At 43.9% G+C, this 14,048-nt stretch overlaps 1 protein-coding gene across 4 annotated transcripts; it reads right to left on the bottom strand.

The window, feature by feature from the left end:
* Positions 1-1,690: 1,690 nt before the first annotated feature.
* LOC129756695 (AT-rich interactive domain-containing protein 4B) lies at positions 1,691-11,976 on the bottom strand. 4 transcript variants are annotated; one of them, XM_055753664.1, is made up of 8 exons: positions 11,769-11,976; positions 10,665-11,092; positions 9,060-10,604; positions 8,259-8,997; positions 3,778-7,174; positions 3,568-3,708; positions 2,375-2,518; positions 1,691-2,313 (listed from the first exon to the last, which is right to left on the bottom strand). In XM_055753664.1, exons 1-8 carry the CDS (start codon positions 11,772-11,774, stop codon positions 2,129-2,131), a joined length of 6,585 nt encoding a protein of 2,194 aa, XP_055609639.1. In that variant the 5' UTR covers positions 11,775-11,976; the 3' UTR covers positions 1,691-2,128. The 4 variants fall into 4 exon arrangements, with proteins under 4 accessions (XP_055609639.1, XP_055609640.1, XP_055609638.1 ...); XM_055753665.1 differs by having other exon boundaries at positions 8,361-8,997; positions 9,060-10,610; XM_055753663.1 differs by having other exon boundaries at positions 2,375-2,515; positions 9,060-10,610.
* Between the last annotated feature and the right edge of the window lie 2,072 nt (positions 11,977-14,048).

Consider the following 14,048-nt stretch of genomic DNA (forward strand, 5'->3'; position numbering starts at 1 on the left):
TTGGCGCAAGAACCGGGCCAACTACGGTCGGAATTGTTCAGTGGACTGTATGGGATCGGAATAGAGAAACACGCGGCGGATTTACAAAACACTACAAAACTGTATTTCTCTAAACGGGACAAATTTGCAGCAAGGACTGCTCGCGTCGGTGGTCGGACTAAAACTTAACTGTTTTTTCTTCTCTCTGGTTCAATATGCGATGCTTCGTCGTCGCTCGCATTTTCTCTCTCTCGTTCGGGCGTCTTGCTAGTTAGCGCTGGGGGTGTCCAAGCTGTTTCGGACGGAACACCAGCAGTTACCGGAATTGGATCAGTCAAGACACCGTCGTGCAGGACCTTGCAAGAAAATGCCTCGTACTGTGCTTCGATGAGATGGACTAGTTACTCTGGGACTCCTCGTCGCCTTAGAGCTGCCAGATGTTTTCATGGCTCAGTCGGTCGATTGCTTTTTAGAAATCAACGAACACCAGCAGAAGAGAGTCCTGGAATTCATTGATTTGTTCCAGTATTATTCGTAGCGTTGTGATGTGGTCCACACATGATCGTCCGGTTCGGAATCCAGCTTATTCCAGTGATCCCGATTCCAGATTCTGTTCTGGATCACTTTTCAGAGTACTTTGAGAGTTGTACAGATCAAAACTATGCCACGCCAGTCACCGCACTCGGTCAGGTCTCCTTTCTTCGGGACCTTTACGAGGATACCCAGCATCCAGTCGGCCGGGAATGTTGCAGTATCACAGATGTCAGCGAAAAGACGAAGAAACATTTGTGTTGATAAGGCAGGGTCGGCTTTGAGCATCTCAAAATGCAATCGATTCCAGGCGCTTGGTTGGATTTCATGATGCGATTGCCGCTTCTATTTCAGCCGGGCAGGGCGCTTCCGAGTTGACGCCATTTGTACTACTCACTGTTGGCGATTCAAGCTGTTCAACGTATGCCATTTTCACCTCTGGATTCTCCAGCCGGCGAACAACGTATCGACCTCCGACTTTCTCCTCTCGCCGTTAGACACACACAACTCTCAGTCGTATCTCACCGAGGACGAGGTGATGGTCCGATGCAATGTCTGCGCTTCGTTTGTTGCGGAGATCAAAAAGGCTCCTTCTCCACATCCGGCTGATGGAGATGTGGTCAATTTGATTTTCTGTTTGGCCATCTCGGGATACCCAAGTGACCGGGTGCCAAGGAAAGTAGTCAATTTGAATTCATAGAAAATCGTCAAGCCTTTGCCATGGGATCATTGGACCGAGAAGCCTAGTGGAGGTTGTCGGAAAACTAGAGGCAGTTGAGTCAAAAAAAGACCGCCGAGCCGGTAGCGAGATGAAAGGTTGTCGAACAACAGGGGCTAATGAGTCGAGCTTATCGAAGGTTGTAACCGAGCGAACCGAATAAAAGTTCTCGTCGTGCAAAACGATGTGAATAGGCGATGGAAGCGAAAAGTTTTACTTTCTGTCCTTAAGAAAACCCGGTAAGATCTATCAAACGTTTGCGAAATTTGAGCTGCAGCATTTGCACTCATGTTGATCGTAACCATAACTTGCCAGTGCTTCCATCGCCAAGAAAGTCATTCCAACTTCTACCATTCGGAAGTAAAGTAATCTGTAGTTTTCATCTTGCTGCTTCAAACATAAAAAAAAACAATTAAGCAAGGATTGTGATATATAACTTACTATGAAAAAAAAACACACAAATAACTGGCTGACTAAGTTCTAAAATTGCGAATGAAATGAGACTTTATTCCCAGAATGCGAAGTTGTATAACCTTTTTCTACAAAATCCGTTCATGCAACTATATTTGATAGATTAAAACCTTAAGGATAGAATTTGTGAAATACGAAAAATATATAACCAACCATCTAGTCCATTGAAGATCTGAATCATGAGCACTATTTTTTGCATCAAGAGTAGAGATGTGGTTTGTCTTAAGACCTAAGTGTAATTCATAATTTAAGAAACATTACCTGTGATTCTTCGCACAATTCATCAATAATTCAGGTTCCGTTGAAGAATCTCACATGTCACATCCAAGTTGTACATTTTGTATATGAGTCTGCTTACAATATTCTTACGGTAAAATTAAAAACATAATCCAATAAACTCTACAATCACTTTTTCGGAGCTCCGTCTGCTTAATTAACGGTGGTTCCCGAGGCCATTTTGGCCTGTTTTTTGTTTTCCCGTTCGCGCCTTCGCAATTTTTTGCGCCTTCGATCAATACTGGCTAGTTCGGCTTTGATGGCATTGTACGTTTTACGAAGTTCCTGTATTTTTTTCTTCAGTATTGCAACACGCTGAGCGCTATTAAGAGCCGGATCTGCGAAAAAAAATATGTTAAATATCTTGCTAAGGAGATCCAACCTTTAAAAAAAACTCACCCAAATTGACAAGGAAATTGTACTGACAGGGTCGTCCGGATCGCCCGGACGCCGGCGAAGCAGATCCACTGGCAGCGGACGAATGACCTCCACCTCCCCGATGCAGGGCGGCCGAATCGGAATTATCCTCGCTATCCGTAGCTGCTGTATCGTTTTTGTCGACACGGGTTCGTTTTGTTGTCCCAGAATTGTGGTCGGAGCAGTAATTATCGTCCGATTCGGAATCCGACGACGAAGGGGGTGGTACATGGCGACGACGGACCATGTAGATCGAGTTGAACGGTCCGGGAACGGATTGATGCGACCGGAGGTACATATTGTAGTGAGAGTGTGCAAGATTTAGTTTATGTTTGAATACTTAAGGAGTTGGTGGAGATTAACGCTTGTTTTATATCAATTCAATGTGTACCTGAAGGGGGTTTTCATTTTTTATCCTAATAAATCTAGGTGCTTTTAATGCTGACAGGTATTCATATCAATATTTCAACGAATAGATTGACCTGTTTTAAGATTTTAATGTAATGTTCAATTCAATGAATGAATATGAGCTTCGTAGGAAAATGGAGAGGCTGGGGATGACGAATAATGTACAAACTGAGACTCTGTATATCCCACCACTCTCATCCTACTCACTAGACACGAATGCCACAAGGTGGTAAAGTGTCATAAATAAACCTAAAAAAAAACTCTCATCCTACTATTTCAAAACTCAATCTTACCGCGGTGCTGACTGGGGTGCATATCAACTTAGCAGAGATCGAGTTCTTAACGCCGTTGGATGCTTCGTTCACATATAAAATGAATAAGAGTTAAAAAATTCATACCGATAATTGGAAATTTTTGTCAAACAATTGTTAAAAAAAAAAAGTGTTTGGCTCCTTAAAACCTGAAGGTACGAACCTTTTCAAATAAAGATTTAGAAAAAAAAAATGGAAATTTTCGCGAATGAGCTCTTTAATCCGACACATTGCTTTATGCTAACGACCTGAAGCTTTTTAGGAAGAATGTCAGTGCTGTTGACTGTATTACTTTACAAACGAGTGCAGCTTAGCAGTATTCGGAACGATAAGAACCTTATTTAGCGATGTGATTTCAACTATCTAGTTTCAAGTTGCTCAAATTCCGCGATAATTTTCCTGGTTATTCAATTTTCAAAGAACCCAGCCCTAAAAAAATAAGGTATAAACGCTTACCGTTGCTTCCAATACCGCGCAGACTTCCTCGCGAGCCGTTATTGCCCAAACTGCCGGCCGTCCTTCTCCGCTTGTTGATCGGTTCTTCGCTGGTTTTGCGTGGTCTACGCTTTTTAGTCGGAGACGATTCCGGTTCTTGATCTGAAACACGAGAAACGATTATTGTTAATTATCTCACTATTTTTAAAGTCTAAGCCTTTTGGGACTCACTCTCATCCTGACTGACGGAATCCCTCGGAGAGCTGCTCGGAGTATCGGCCGCATCCGACGGTTTCCTGCCGGGGTGGTTTCCAGTCATGGCAATCGTTTCGATGTTCGGTTCCAGCTCCATCGGAATCTGCTTCAGGTCGGACGCAGCAATGTTCTGGGGCTGCAGGAACGAGCTTCCAGTTTCCACGTACACCTTGGTGGTTTCCTTCTGAGCGGCTGCCGAGGAAACGCCACAAACCGGGGCCGGCGACCCGGGGATGGTTTCCTCGCACAGCAACAGCGACAACGATTCGCTGCTGTTGGATGGCTGTTGCTGTTGTTGGGTTTGTTTTTCCGGCGTTTCTGGTCCCCGTTCCTGGGCCGGATTGCTCGGTGGCTGGATTGGCGGATGATTTTGCTGTTCTTCCCGCCTTAATCGTTCGAGTTCGTTTTGTGCGAACGAATCTTGTTGGTCTTTCAGCTTAAGGTAGCTATGGGAGCCGATACCTCGACTGTTGGCGGCGGTCAGCTCACTTTGAATGATCGTTTCCAGAATGCTAGGCTGTTTGGATTTCTTCTGGTCGGCACTGCTGCTGTGGACGATGTGTGCAAATAGAGATGGTTGCGGTTCGTCTTTCGGCTCGTTCGATATTTCCGGTTTGTAGACAAGCTTCTCCTTACTGGCCACTGCGGCAACGGCAGCTGCCGATGCGGCCTTTTGTATGTCCATCTGGCTGAGGTGGGTTTTGTCTTCGACTTCCACTTTGATAAGTTTCTCGAAATCGGTCTGCTGATTTGGATGACCGGTAGAAATATCGAGAGCTTCCGGATCTTCGATGACCAACCGATGTTCGGAGTCATTGCTGTCCGTGCTGTCTTCATCGTGGTGGGTGAAGCGGGACTCAGCTTGAACAAGGTTGGAAGTTTCGAGTTTTTTGATACTTTCGGTGAGATTTTGATTCTTGGTGCTGGTCGTAGGCGGAAGTATTTCCGGCTGAGCGGTTACTGAGAAAGATGTGAGCGGTTTAATAGGAATGACCAATGGTTTGGTATTTTCCAACTCCTTTTTGATTAGAAGGGGCATCTCGATCTTCGGTGGTTCCGCATGTATAGTTTTTATGGGGATCACTGGAGCGAAGTTAGAAGCTTCCAACTTAAGCGGAGCTGCAGCGATGGGCGTCGAACTGATGACCGATTCAATGGGTACAAGAGATGGCGTTTTGTGGTGTGGTGTAGGGATAATATATTTCGGCAACTCAGTTTTTACAGTACTGGTAGAACTTTGCTGCTGCTGTAGAGCCTTCAATACCTTATCCGCGATAGAGGGAGGTTTCTCGATTTTCGGGGCATCGAACTCGAAATTCATGTCATTGAAATATTTTTTACAATTTTCCAAAGTAGGTTCCTCCTTAATCTTCTCCTCATGTTTTGAAGGGCTCTTCATAATCTCATTACCCGAAATATCTAACCCAGTTGGAGACATAACGGGTGTAAAAATACCCTTAGTAACAGCGGCCAGTTTAGCGGGCTCCGGTTTCATGTCTTCAATCGGTTTCTCATCTTTAATCGAAGAAATAACCGATAATGGTGATTTACGCAAGATTTCAAACGAAACATCCAATTTGGATGCAGAGGAAAATCCGGCGAAGTGTGGAGATGATTTTTCCGGAGTAACCATTGTACTACTGAACGAGGCAGCGGCACCTTCCAGCTCACTGAGCAAAAGTTTCTCCTTTTCCGGGTCACGTTCCTTCTCCCGTCTAACCAACTTCAGTTTGTCCGTCTCCTTGATGGGTGATATTTTCTTAGCCTTTTTGTCGCTCAAGCCTAGAGGATCCAAAACGGTTGGTTTCCGAATTATGCCCTTCTTAGCAGACTTTTTATCCTCAGGGGTGACAATCGTCGGATTTAACGAGGCCACTACTTCGGCCTGCGGAACATCCGAAACCAGTCTCCTCGATGGACCACCTCCAGCAACACTGGTATCCGTATCGAAATCGACATCCTGGAACTCATACACATCGGAAATCTTTTCGTCCATCCTCGTACTGGATTCGAAAATCGACTTGATCGATAGTGCTTCTTTGTTAAGCAATTTATTCTGCGCCGGGGTCAACGTTGTAGATGATAGCTTCTTGTCCACTGTTGGAACGGCCAAAGGCTGCAGCTTCGAAGACGGTATGACAACTTTGTCCAGTTTCTTGTCCCCGGATAGTTTCTTCTCAGCTCGCAACGCAGCTAAAGTGCTAATGGATGATGAACCCGATGACTGGGAGGTACTGACCAGAGGTGGCGTAGGTGTTGTTTGTGTTGGAGCAATGGTTGCAGCTACGTTAGCAGGAATCGAAGAGGAAACGGCAGCCGAGACAGCAGTGGCTGACGTCGCTGTAACGATAGCTGATTTGTGGATAACCGTCGCAACTATCTCGTCTTGCACGTTTATCAGTTTAGCGTTCTTGGTCGTTGGGGCTGGATTTTGTGTAGCAATAACAGACGTTGGAGTTGACACTGTGAGCGTCATCGGATTTGCTGGTGCAGCGGTTATAGTGCGATGGGGCACTGGCGGTGGCTGAGCAGAGACTGTGTTACGCTCGACTCGTTCATCTGGTAGCAGGTGGGATGGCTTCGAGATGATTGGAGCCGAAGTTTCTTTTGCTGGTGGAGTCTGTACACCAGAGGGACCTGCAGCACCAGCTGCAGCAGCCGTTTCACCACCTCCGGCAGGTGCTGCCTTGTCACCTTCGGTTTCCCGTATGATAGTGCTAAATGCAAATTTAACAGCGTTGTTTTCTGCATTAGCCAGAATTGCTGCTGCGGTACCATATGTTTTAAGTGGAGGTCTGCTTGGCGTTGAGGTAGATACCTTCTCTTCCATGATGATCTTAACCCCCCTTTCTAGCGGCTTCTCTACAACTTTTTCAATGATTTTGGATGCACTGGTTTCAACAGATTTATGATGTTTAACAGTTCCAAAGGTGGAAATAGTGGAAATGACCGAACTGGTAGTTGTTGTAACAGCAATTGGCGTCGGAGTTGACACCGTGGGTGGTGGAATAGGGGTATCTGGTCCAGTGTCGGAATCCACCATTGCCGTAATGGGTGAACTTGAAAATGCTTTATTCGATGATTGAGACGAGTCCTCCTCACTGAGTGTACCAGACTCAGAAGATTTCTCGTGCTCTTCATCAGCGAAATCGTCTGTTTCATCCTTCAGCAGAGATGTATCGTCTTGAGCGTTCAAAACAGACTGAATGTTCGAAGGTGGTTTCGAATCTGCAGATTTCTTCGCTTCCCCAGCTGCAGCTGAAGCGCCACTCTGCCCTGTAGGAGCCACATCGGTTGTAGCAGTTGTGGTGGAATCGGAGGCTGGTGAGGTCGGCGATTTGAGTTCCTTGAATCCTTTCAGTTCCGATCGGATCTAGAGTAAATTTGTTTGAGGGGACAAATTCAGAAAAAACGTGCAATTTTCAAAAAGAGAAAAAGCGAACAAAAACGTTCGTTGGTTAGTCATGTTAGGTTTGGGCGGGTTTGTGGCGAACAGTGCTTCGCATACTTAAACATTACTTTCTACTGAAAAAACGTCTAACTGCTGGTGCGTCAGACGTTAATCGACGACACATCAGAAAGGTCATGGTCGATTTTGTTTTTTTTTGTTCGAATTACAACAAATTTAACTCTCATGCACTGACACGACATCTACAAAACGCTATCTTCGGGAAAGTGAGAAGAAAATCTGTTACGGCTTATTTTTCAGTAGTTTGCCAAATTTGAAAATTTTGAATAAAAACAGGTAGAATTTGAAGTTGATGCAATTGGTAATTTTGATGGGTTGTATAATAATAATAAGATTTTTGATTGAACGGATAATCATACACGAATTTGAATAATAAGCTATCTGAGTCTTTGTCAGCTTATGCTACAGGGAGAAGTTTAATGTGATCGAAGTCGAGTATTACAGTTCAGCTAATGATCAATTTTAATGTCGATTATCGGCAATTATCACAAAACTTTTAATAAATTTGAGAGATCAAAGATTTGTAAATCATATAATAAGGCTCATATTATTTGTTGTACGCAGAACAGAGCATTGTTATACCATTGAACGAAAATCAGACATGAACAAAGTTAGAAATAGCATTTGGCACAACATCGAAACGTTGATAGTTTTCTCAGTCTGACATAGTCGACTTTCTCGAGTAAGCGTATCAGAACATTTACAGCAAACCTAATAGGTACGTAGTTGGCAAAAAACGACAGAGAATTCATGAAACTACTAATGATACAATCACTTTCCAATCGTAGAAGCACTGTTCCTGCCACCGGATCACAAACAAAAAGATAGAATGCGTAAAAGGAAATTTGTTAAACAGCCTGATAGAGAGAAATAGAAGATAAGGTTGTGTACGTCTAACTGTAGTTGGTGAGTGCAAATAGATAGAGATAGGTATAGCGGATAGAGAGAAGAGAGTGGATCTGTGGGGACCAGCCCCGAGACGATTTACTTGGTTGAGATCATAATCGCGGCCCTTGGAAGCTCCGTTGCTAAACTCGTCCGAAATGGCCGCCGCGTCCGAGGACGAGCCCGCTTCGGCCGTTGTACTTACTTTCGTGCTGCTTGAGCTGACGCTGCTGCTCGACGAGGACGACGACGAGGACGAATTGGATGAGGCTGTCGAGGACGAGCTGTTGCTGTTGGTGTTATTGGCCGAGCACTTTTTGATCGGTTCGTCCGAGTCCGAGTCCGAGCTGTTGTTGTCATCGGTGGCGATGGAAAGGGAGGATATGTCGGTGTTGTTGGAGGTTCGCCGCTTGGACGAGGACGTTGGATGAGATGACGAAGAAGTGTGGCCACCTCCCCGTTTGATAGATCGACGGTGAGGTCCTGGAGCGAAGGCTGAACCCGGGGATTTGGTGCGATTTGCTGACGACGGGGTGGTGGATCTAGGAGAGTTTGTGTTTGGACCAGCAATTGAAGAACCTGTCGTTGGGGTGGTGGTATTGTCTCCCTTGGAGTTGCCACGAATTCTTTTAGAAGCCTTTGGGGTTTGGGGGGTACTAGCTGTCGATGACGAAGCTGTTGTTGGGTTGGGATTTGAGGGCGTTCCTGGGGCATTGCTTGGTTTATCTCCCTGCGGAGGGTTGGTAATTTTATTGCCACTGCTTTTGTCGGACTTTCCTTTCTTGGTTTTGCTGTTAGTAAGATTTTCAGCAACTCGTTCCTTGCGAACCCATTCATCGTATCTAGAAATAAATTGGATTAAGTAATTTTGCGTAGAAGAATAATAGAAGAGAAAATACTCTACCTAGTGTTCCACCCGGTGTAGTGAACCAGATAAATCGGACTTCCTTCCTGATTAGCAATTTCGATCACTTTCGCTTCGTAGGTAACCTTCTGCTCGTCATAATAAACCTTTAGTTTATCACCCACTTCAATTGGGAAATCTTGACTACCAGAAGCCACTTTAGCTTCAACTGAAATCGACGGATTGTTGCCACCACCTTTAACGCTCTCCGTACTCGACGAAGTTGAAGACGCTCCGCTGGACGAAGCTTTGCCACTATCCTTATCATCTTTCTTGGAATCGGTCGAATCAGTTTCCTTGCGCTTACGACTTCCTCGTTTGTCACTTTCCGGAATTTTAGGCGTTGAGACAACTGGCTTTGGAGAGTTTTTCTCTTTCTTAACCGATTCCTCCTTTTTCGATTCCTTAGCTTTCTCCTTCTCCTTCTCTTTTTCCTTCTCGCGCTCCTTTTCCCTTTCTTTTTCTTTTTCTTTTTCCTTCTCCCTTTCTTTCTCTTCGAACTTGTCAACTAAAGCCTTGACTTTTCCACCGGAATTACTGGCACCAGACAGTTTTCGTTTGTTGTTGGTTGGTTTTACTTCGGCCGTGCTAGATTCACTGGTATTTCCCGATTCGTCTACGGCCGAGCTAGAGGCAGCCTCGGAGGCCGCAGTTGCGGCTGTCGACGCAGTTACAACTGTTGATACGGGTGTCGATTTTGAGGCGGAAGGCTTTTCCTTTTCCGTTGTTTTCGGGGATTGGACCGACCCAGCCCGAACCAAACTGCGACCCTTGGATCGATTGGCTCTAGGGTGAGGAACCATAGTACATCCCAGCTTTCGGTTGAATTCTTCGAAAGAGAACAAAAACTTTTTGTAAGCTTGTTTAACCAGATTGGTTATGCTTGCTGTGGCCGGTGAAAATCCTAATCTCAACGCGATTTGCTTCCATTGGTTTTGGCTTGTGACACGATTGTAGCCATTCAACTTCTGTACTGCTCGGAACAATCTGTACAAATTAACATCACGATTAATGATTGACGGAACCTTATTTAGTGGAGTTCCGCGATCATCCATGAACTTATAAAGCTGTGCTACGAAATGATCTTTTTCTTCTGTTGGCTCATCATCTGAGCTATCTGTTTCAAGTTCCTGTTCCGAATCCGAGCAACTGCCAGTAGTTCCGAAGAGCGCTTCTCGATCCCAATGCGGTGGCATTGTATCATTGTCCAAATAGTCGAGAGCTGCAGAAACGGCAGCCGCCTCCGATTTGTTCGTACAGTCCCTTGTGAAATCTGAGGCTTCCTTCTTGGGAACCGTATAATAACGTCCATCCTTAAACGAACGCACCAAATATTCATCCTTGACTCTAATGCGTACCTGGTCCTGAGCCGTTGGAGCAACCACTAAGCCAGGGAACCAATTTTCCTTAGGATTTTTCTTCTTGTTATCAGTTGACTCCACAACAACCACCTTGCCGATGTGCTCCTCTTTATCGTCCACATTAGAACGGGAAGTGGAAGCTGGTTCCTCATCATCATCTGAACTGTCATCCGGAAGCAGATGTCTAGATCTTCCAGAAAAAAATTATTTTTAACAAGTTAGAAAATTAAACTCAAAGTCTCACCTTCTGCCTCGCCGCCCACCGATAACCGGATTACTGAAGTGCTCAGGATGGGTGAGCGGCAACTGATCCAGCGTTTCGCTCTCGTTAAAGTGCCGGCCGCTCTTCAGGCACAGAGCGCTGCGCCGCAACGTCGTAATGTCCCCATCGTCGAACACCACCGTGTACTGGGAACAGTCCTGGATCTTGGTTAGAGTCGCTTCCACATACTCCTTCTTCTCCGGGTGTTTTACCTCGACGGTGGCCCCGACCCGGAGTGCCCCCTTGATCTGGTCATCGGACACGATGGCCGAGCCGAAGCCGGGCTGTTTGTACGCGACCCGGCACTTGATGTTGCGCACCACCTTGCGGACTTTGGCCTCGCAAAATGCCCCCTTATATTTGGCGCTAACCTCCGTGCCAACAGTTAAATACGGGGGGTCGTCAACTTGCTGTGCCGTGGGGGAAGAATATGAAATGTGAGATTAAAACGTACATTTATTTTAATAATATATTTTTTTGAACGTTCATTCATCGTTCTGAGCTTAGACCGAGATTTTTTTTCTCTTGAATTCTAAGAATATGAGTTCTGAATTTGATCCTATACTAAATTTTAACATCACAATTTTCATCTTGAGATTTGATTTGAGAATTCCATCTATAGTTTTTATATTAAAATCTTTATTTTAACCAATCGTCAAGTGAATACAATTTGACAAGCTATTATTTTCTTAGGGCGGCCTTTCTTTTTCAGAAATTCTAAAATTTGAACAATATTTCAACAATTTTTTCTGGTATGAATTATGAGTTTTAATTTTTTTTTCCTTTGGGTTTTGATGGCTAGGGCAAATTTGCCTACTCGCCGAGTTTTAAAATTAGGAACCAGAGTTCAAAATAAGTTAGTAAGAAAAAATCATCATTAACTAATACCTCGTTTGAAATCTTACTTTCCCAATTTGATATAAGATAATCAAACTTTAAATCTTCAATCCGCGGGAAACTCCCCTATCGAACCATATTCCAGCCAGTCAGCCATCATCTCTTCGGCGCTACGCCACTTTTACTGCGGCGCAAGGAACCCACACGGGAACTGTACTAGAAAAATAAGAAAACCCCTTCCCAAATTACCTGCATTTTCTGGAGGAAATAGCGCTCGAAACTGAGATTATCACTGACAATCGCCACGATTACGGGTTTGTGCGGAGATTGCCGTCCACTTTGACGCCACAATTGGCCTCGAATTTACCACATATCCGGGGGAAAATTGGGCACCAACTTGGGGCTAATCTTTTTTTCACTTGCTGCTTGCTTGCGTACCACCAGAAAATAAAAATTTTCAGCGTGACATTTTCACGGGCGCTGGCTGTGTGCGTGTGTGGTCTTGTGCGTTTAGCACCAAGTTAAATCTGCGGTCATCTCTGCAATCCGCTGTAAATCAAGGGAGCGGCGGTTCAATGCGGCTGTTCAAATTTCACTTTTTTTTCGAGTGTGCAATAAAAACATTGAGGCGTTTTCACGAACACAACAAACAAGTCGTACCCAGTGAGTGAGCAGATTTTGGTTTGAATTCTGGGAGAAGCATCCAGTGATGCCAGAAGATACAATAAGTAGGCGAATAAACATTAGAAAAGTTCAAATTTGATAAAAAATTAATAATAATAAGCATTACAATAAGCACTTGTTGCTTAAAATGAAAAAAAAAGTTCTGTCTAAGTGATAAATAATAAGCTATTAATAAAAATGAGGTACCTTCGAAAGAGAAATGTTTCATCAGACCATTTTCTGACTTTCGGGTAGGGAAATGAGAACTTTACGGCGTTATCATCATCTCAGAGTGACCAATAGTGATGAGATTTATCAAAAAGAAAACTGATTTGATCGGTTTATTGAACAATGTCTTGAACGAAACGTTTTCTTTTTTGTAATCAAATTTTTTTCTAAACAAAATGTTCATAGAACGACAGTCTATTGAACTTATAAAACTTTGCTATTATTATTCTGTATTAGCAGTCATTAAAATTATTAAGAAACACAGTTTTAAAGGGTAAATTTTGAACATGTAGTCCAAAACAAGCACAGTTAACGCATCCCTCCCTGGAACGTTGGGTGGTTTTCCTTGGGCTCGAGGGAGTCTATGAAAGTCGTGTTGGTGACAAGATGGACCTCACACGATCCAACAATATGCTCGATGTCATGGTCATGGTGCAACTACACAAATTTCTACCAGCAATATCAAAACAATTGAGTACCGCGTTTAAGGAATAATGATTTGACATGAGACGGGAAAATATACGAATAAAATCGTGGACTCAGGTCCAATCTATTAAACCAGGGATAATCGATTGGAGCCACCGACCCAAATCATCCTCGTCCCATTTGCGCTACCAGTTGAAAAGAGAGTTTCTTCGAACCAAGAAATAAAATTCGTTAAAGACGATTTCATGGATACGCCTGTCGCCTTCTATCGCCCCCACTCTCTGCCCTCTCATTACACATTATCGAATATGAGGGGAACCGAAACGAAAGGTGATAGCAAAGCAACGTCTTGATAAAGCCCTTAGATGTTGCTTTGCTATGTTTTTGCGTATGTTTCCAGATCTTCCCGATAAAATACGGTGAGTGCTTTCCCGGTCTTATTGAACGGATTGCCTCAACAGAACTGAGACTGTCTGGCCGTGAAGCAAAGCTATCCAACGCCCTGTAAATGGCTGCTAACTCTGCCATGTACACGAGCATGGTGAACGAAGGTTTTGTATGAGGCACTAGCAATTTCGTTAAAAACCCTAAATTCCGTTAAATCCTCTATTATAGATCCGTCGGTAAAGAACATTTTGTCAACATCGACGTGTCTATGTTAAGCACTGAAAATTCCTGGAATTAAAAGTGGACGATGGAAGTCCCGGAATTCCACGAATTTCTTGCTGCATAGACAAATCAAACTGGACAGAAGAGTACTGTTGTCGTAGTGTGGGCTACAAACACGAGTTGGAGAGTACGAAGATCCTCCGAAGGATTTACCTGCATGGACATAAAGACATGATCATTTTAACGCTTTTATGAATAAGTTTTTTTTTTTCAATCAAGTATAGGTTTATTATACTCACGTGATCGTACAAATGAATTTCAAATAAAGTTGAAGTCAGCAGTGTTGCTCAATTCAAAAATAAATGGATCTATCTTGTAATATCCGTGATCCTACGTGTTACCTGTCTTGCTTATACTGACTTTTGCTCTAGAGAGATCCCAATATTTATACTCTCGTTTACCTTGCTCCTGCCGCTCATGGCTTGCTACGATGTGGGATTATCTTTCTTCAGGATACCAAATTCTCCCTTTGTACAAAAAGCTATGAAAACAAACCTTGAGATGCTTGTCGATAACTCACTTAAGTATTTCTTTTCTATCACT

Source organism: Uranotaenia lowii, chromosome 3 (assembly GCF_029784155.1).
Source record: "Uranotaenia lowii strain MFRU-FL chromosome 3, ASM2978415v1, whole genome shotgun sequence".
Classification (NCBI taxonomy): Eukaryota; Metazoa; Arthropoda; class Insecta; order Diptera; family Culicidae; genus Uranotaenia; species Uranotaenia lowii.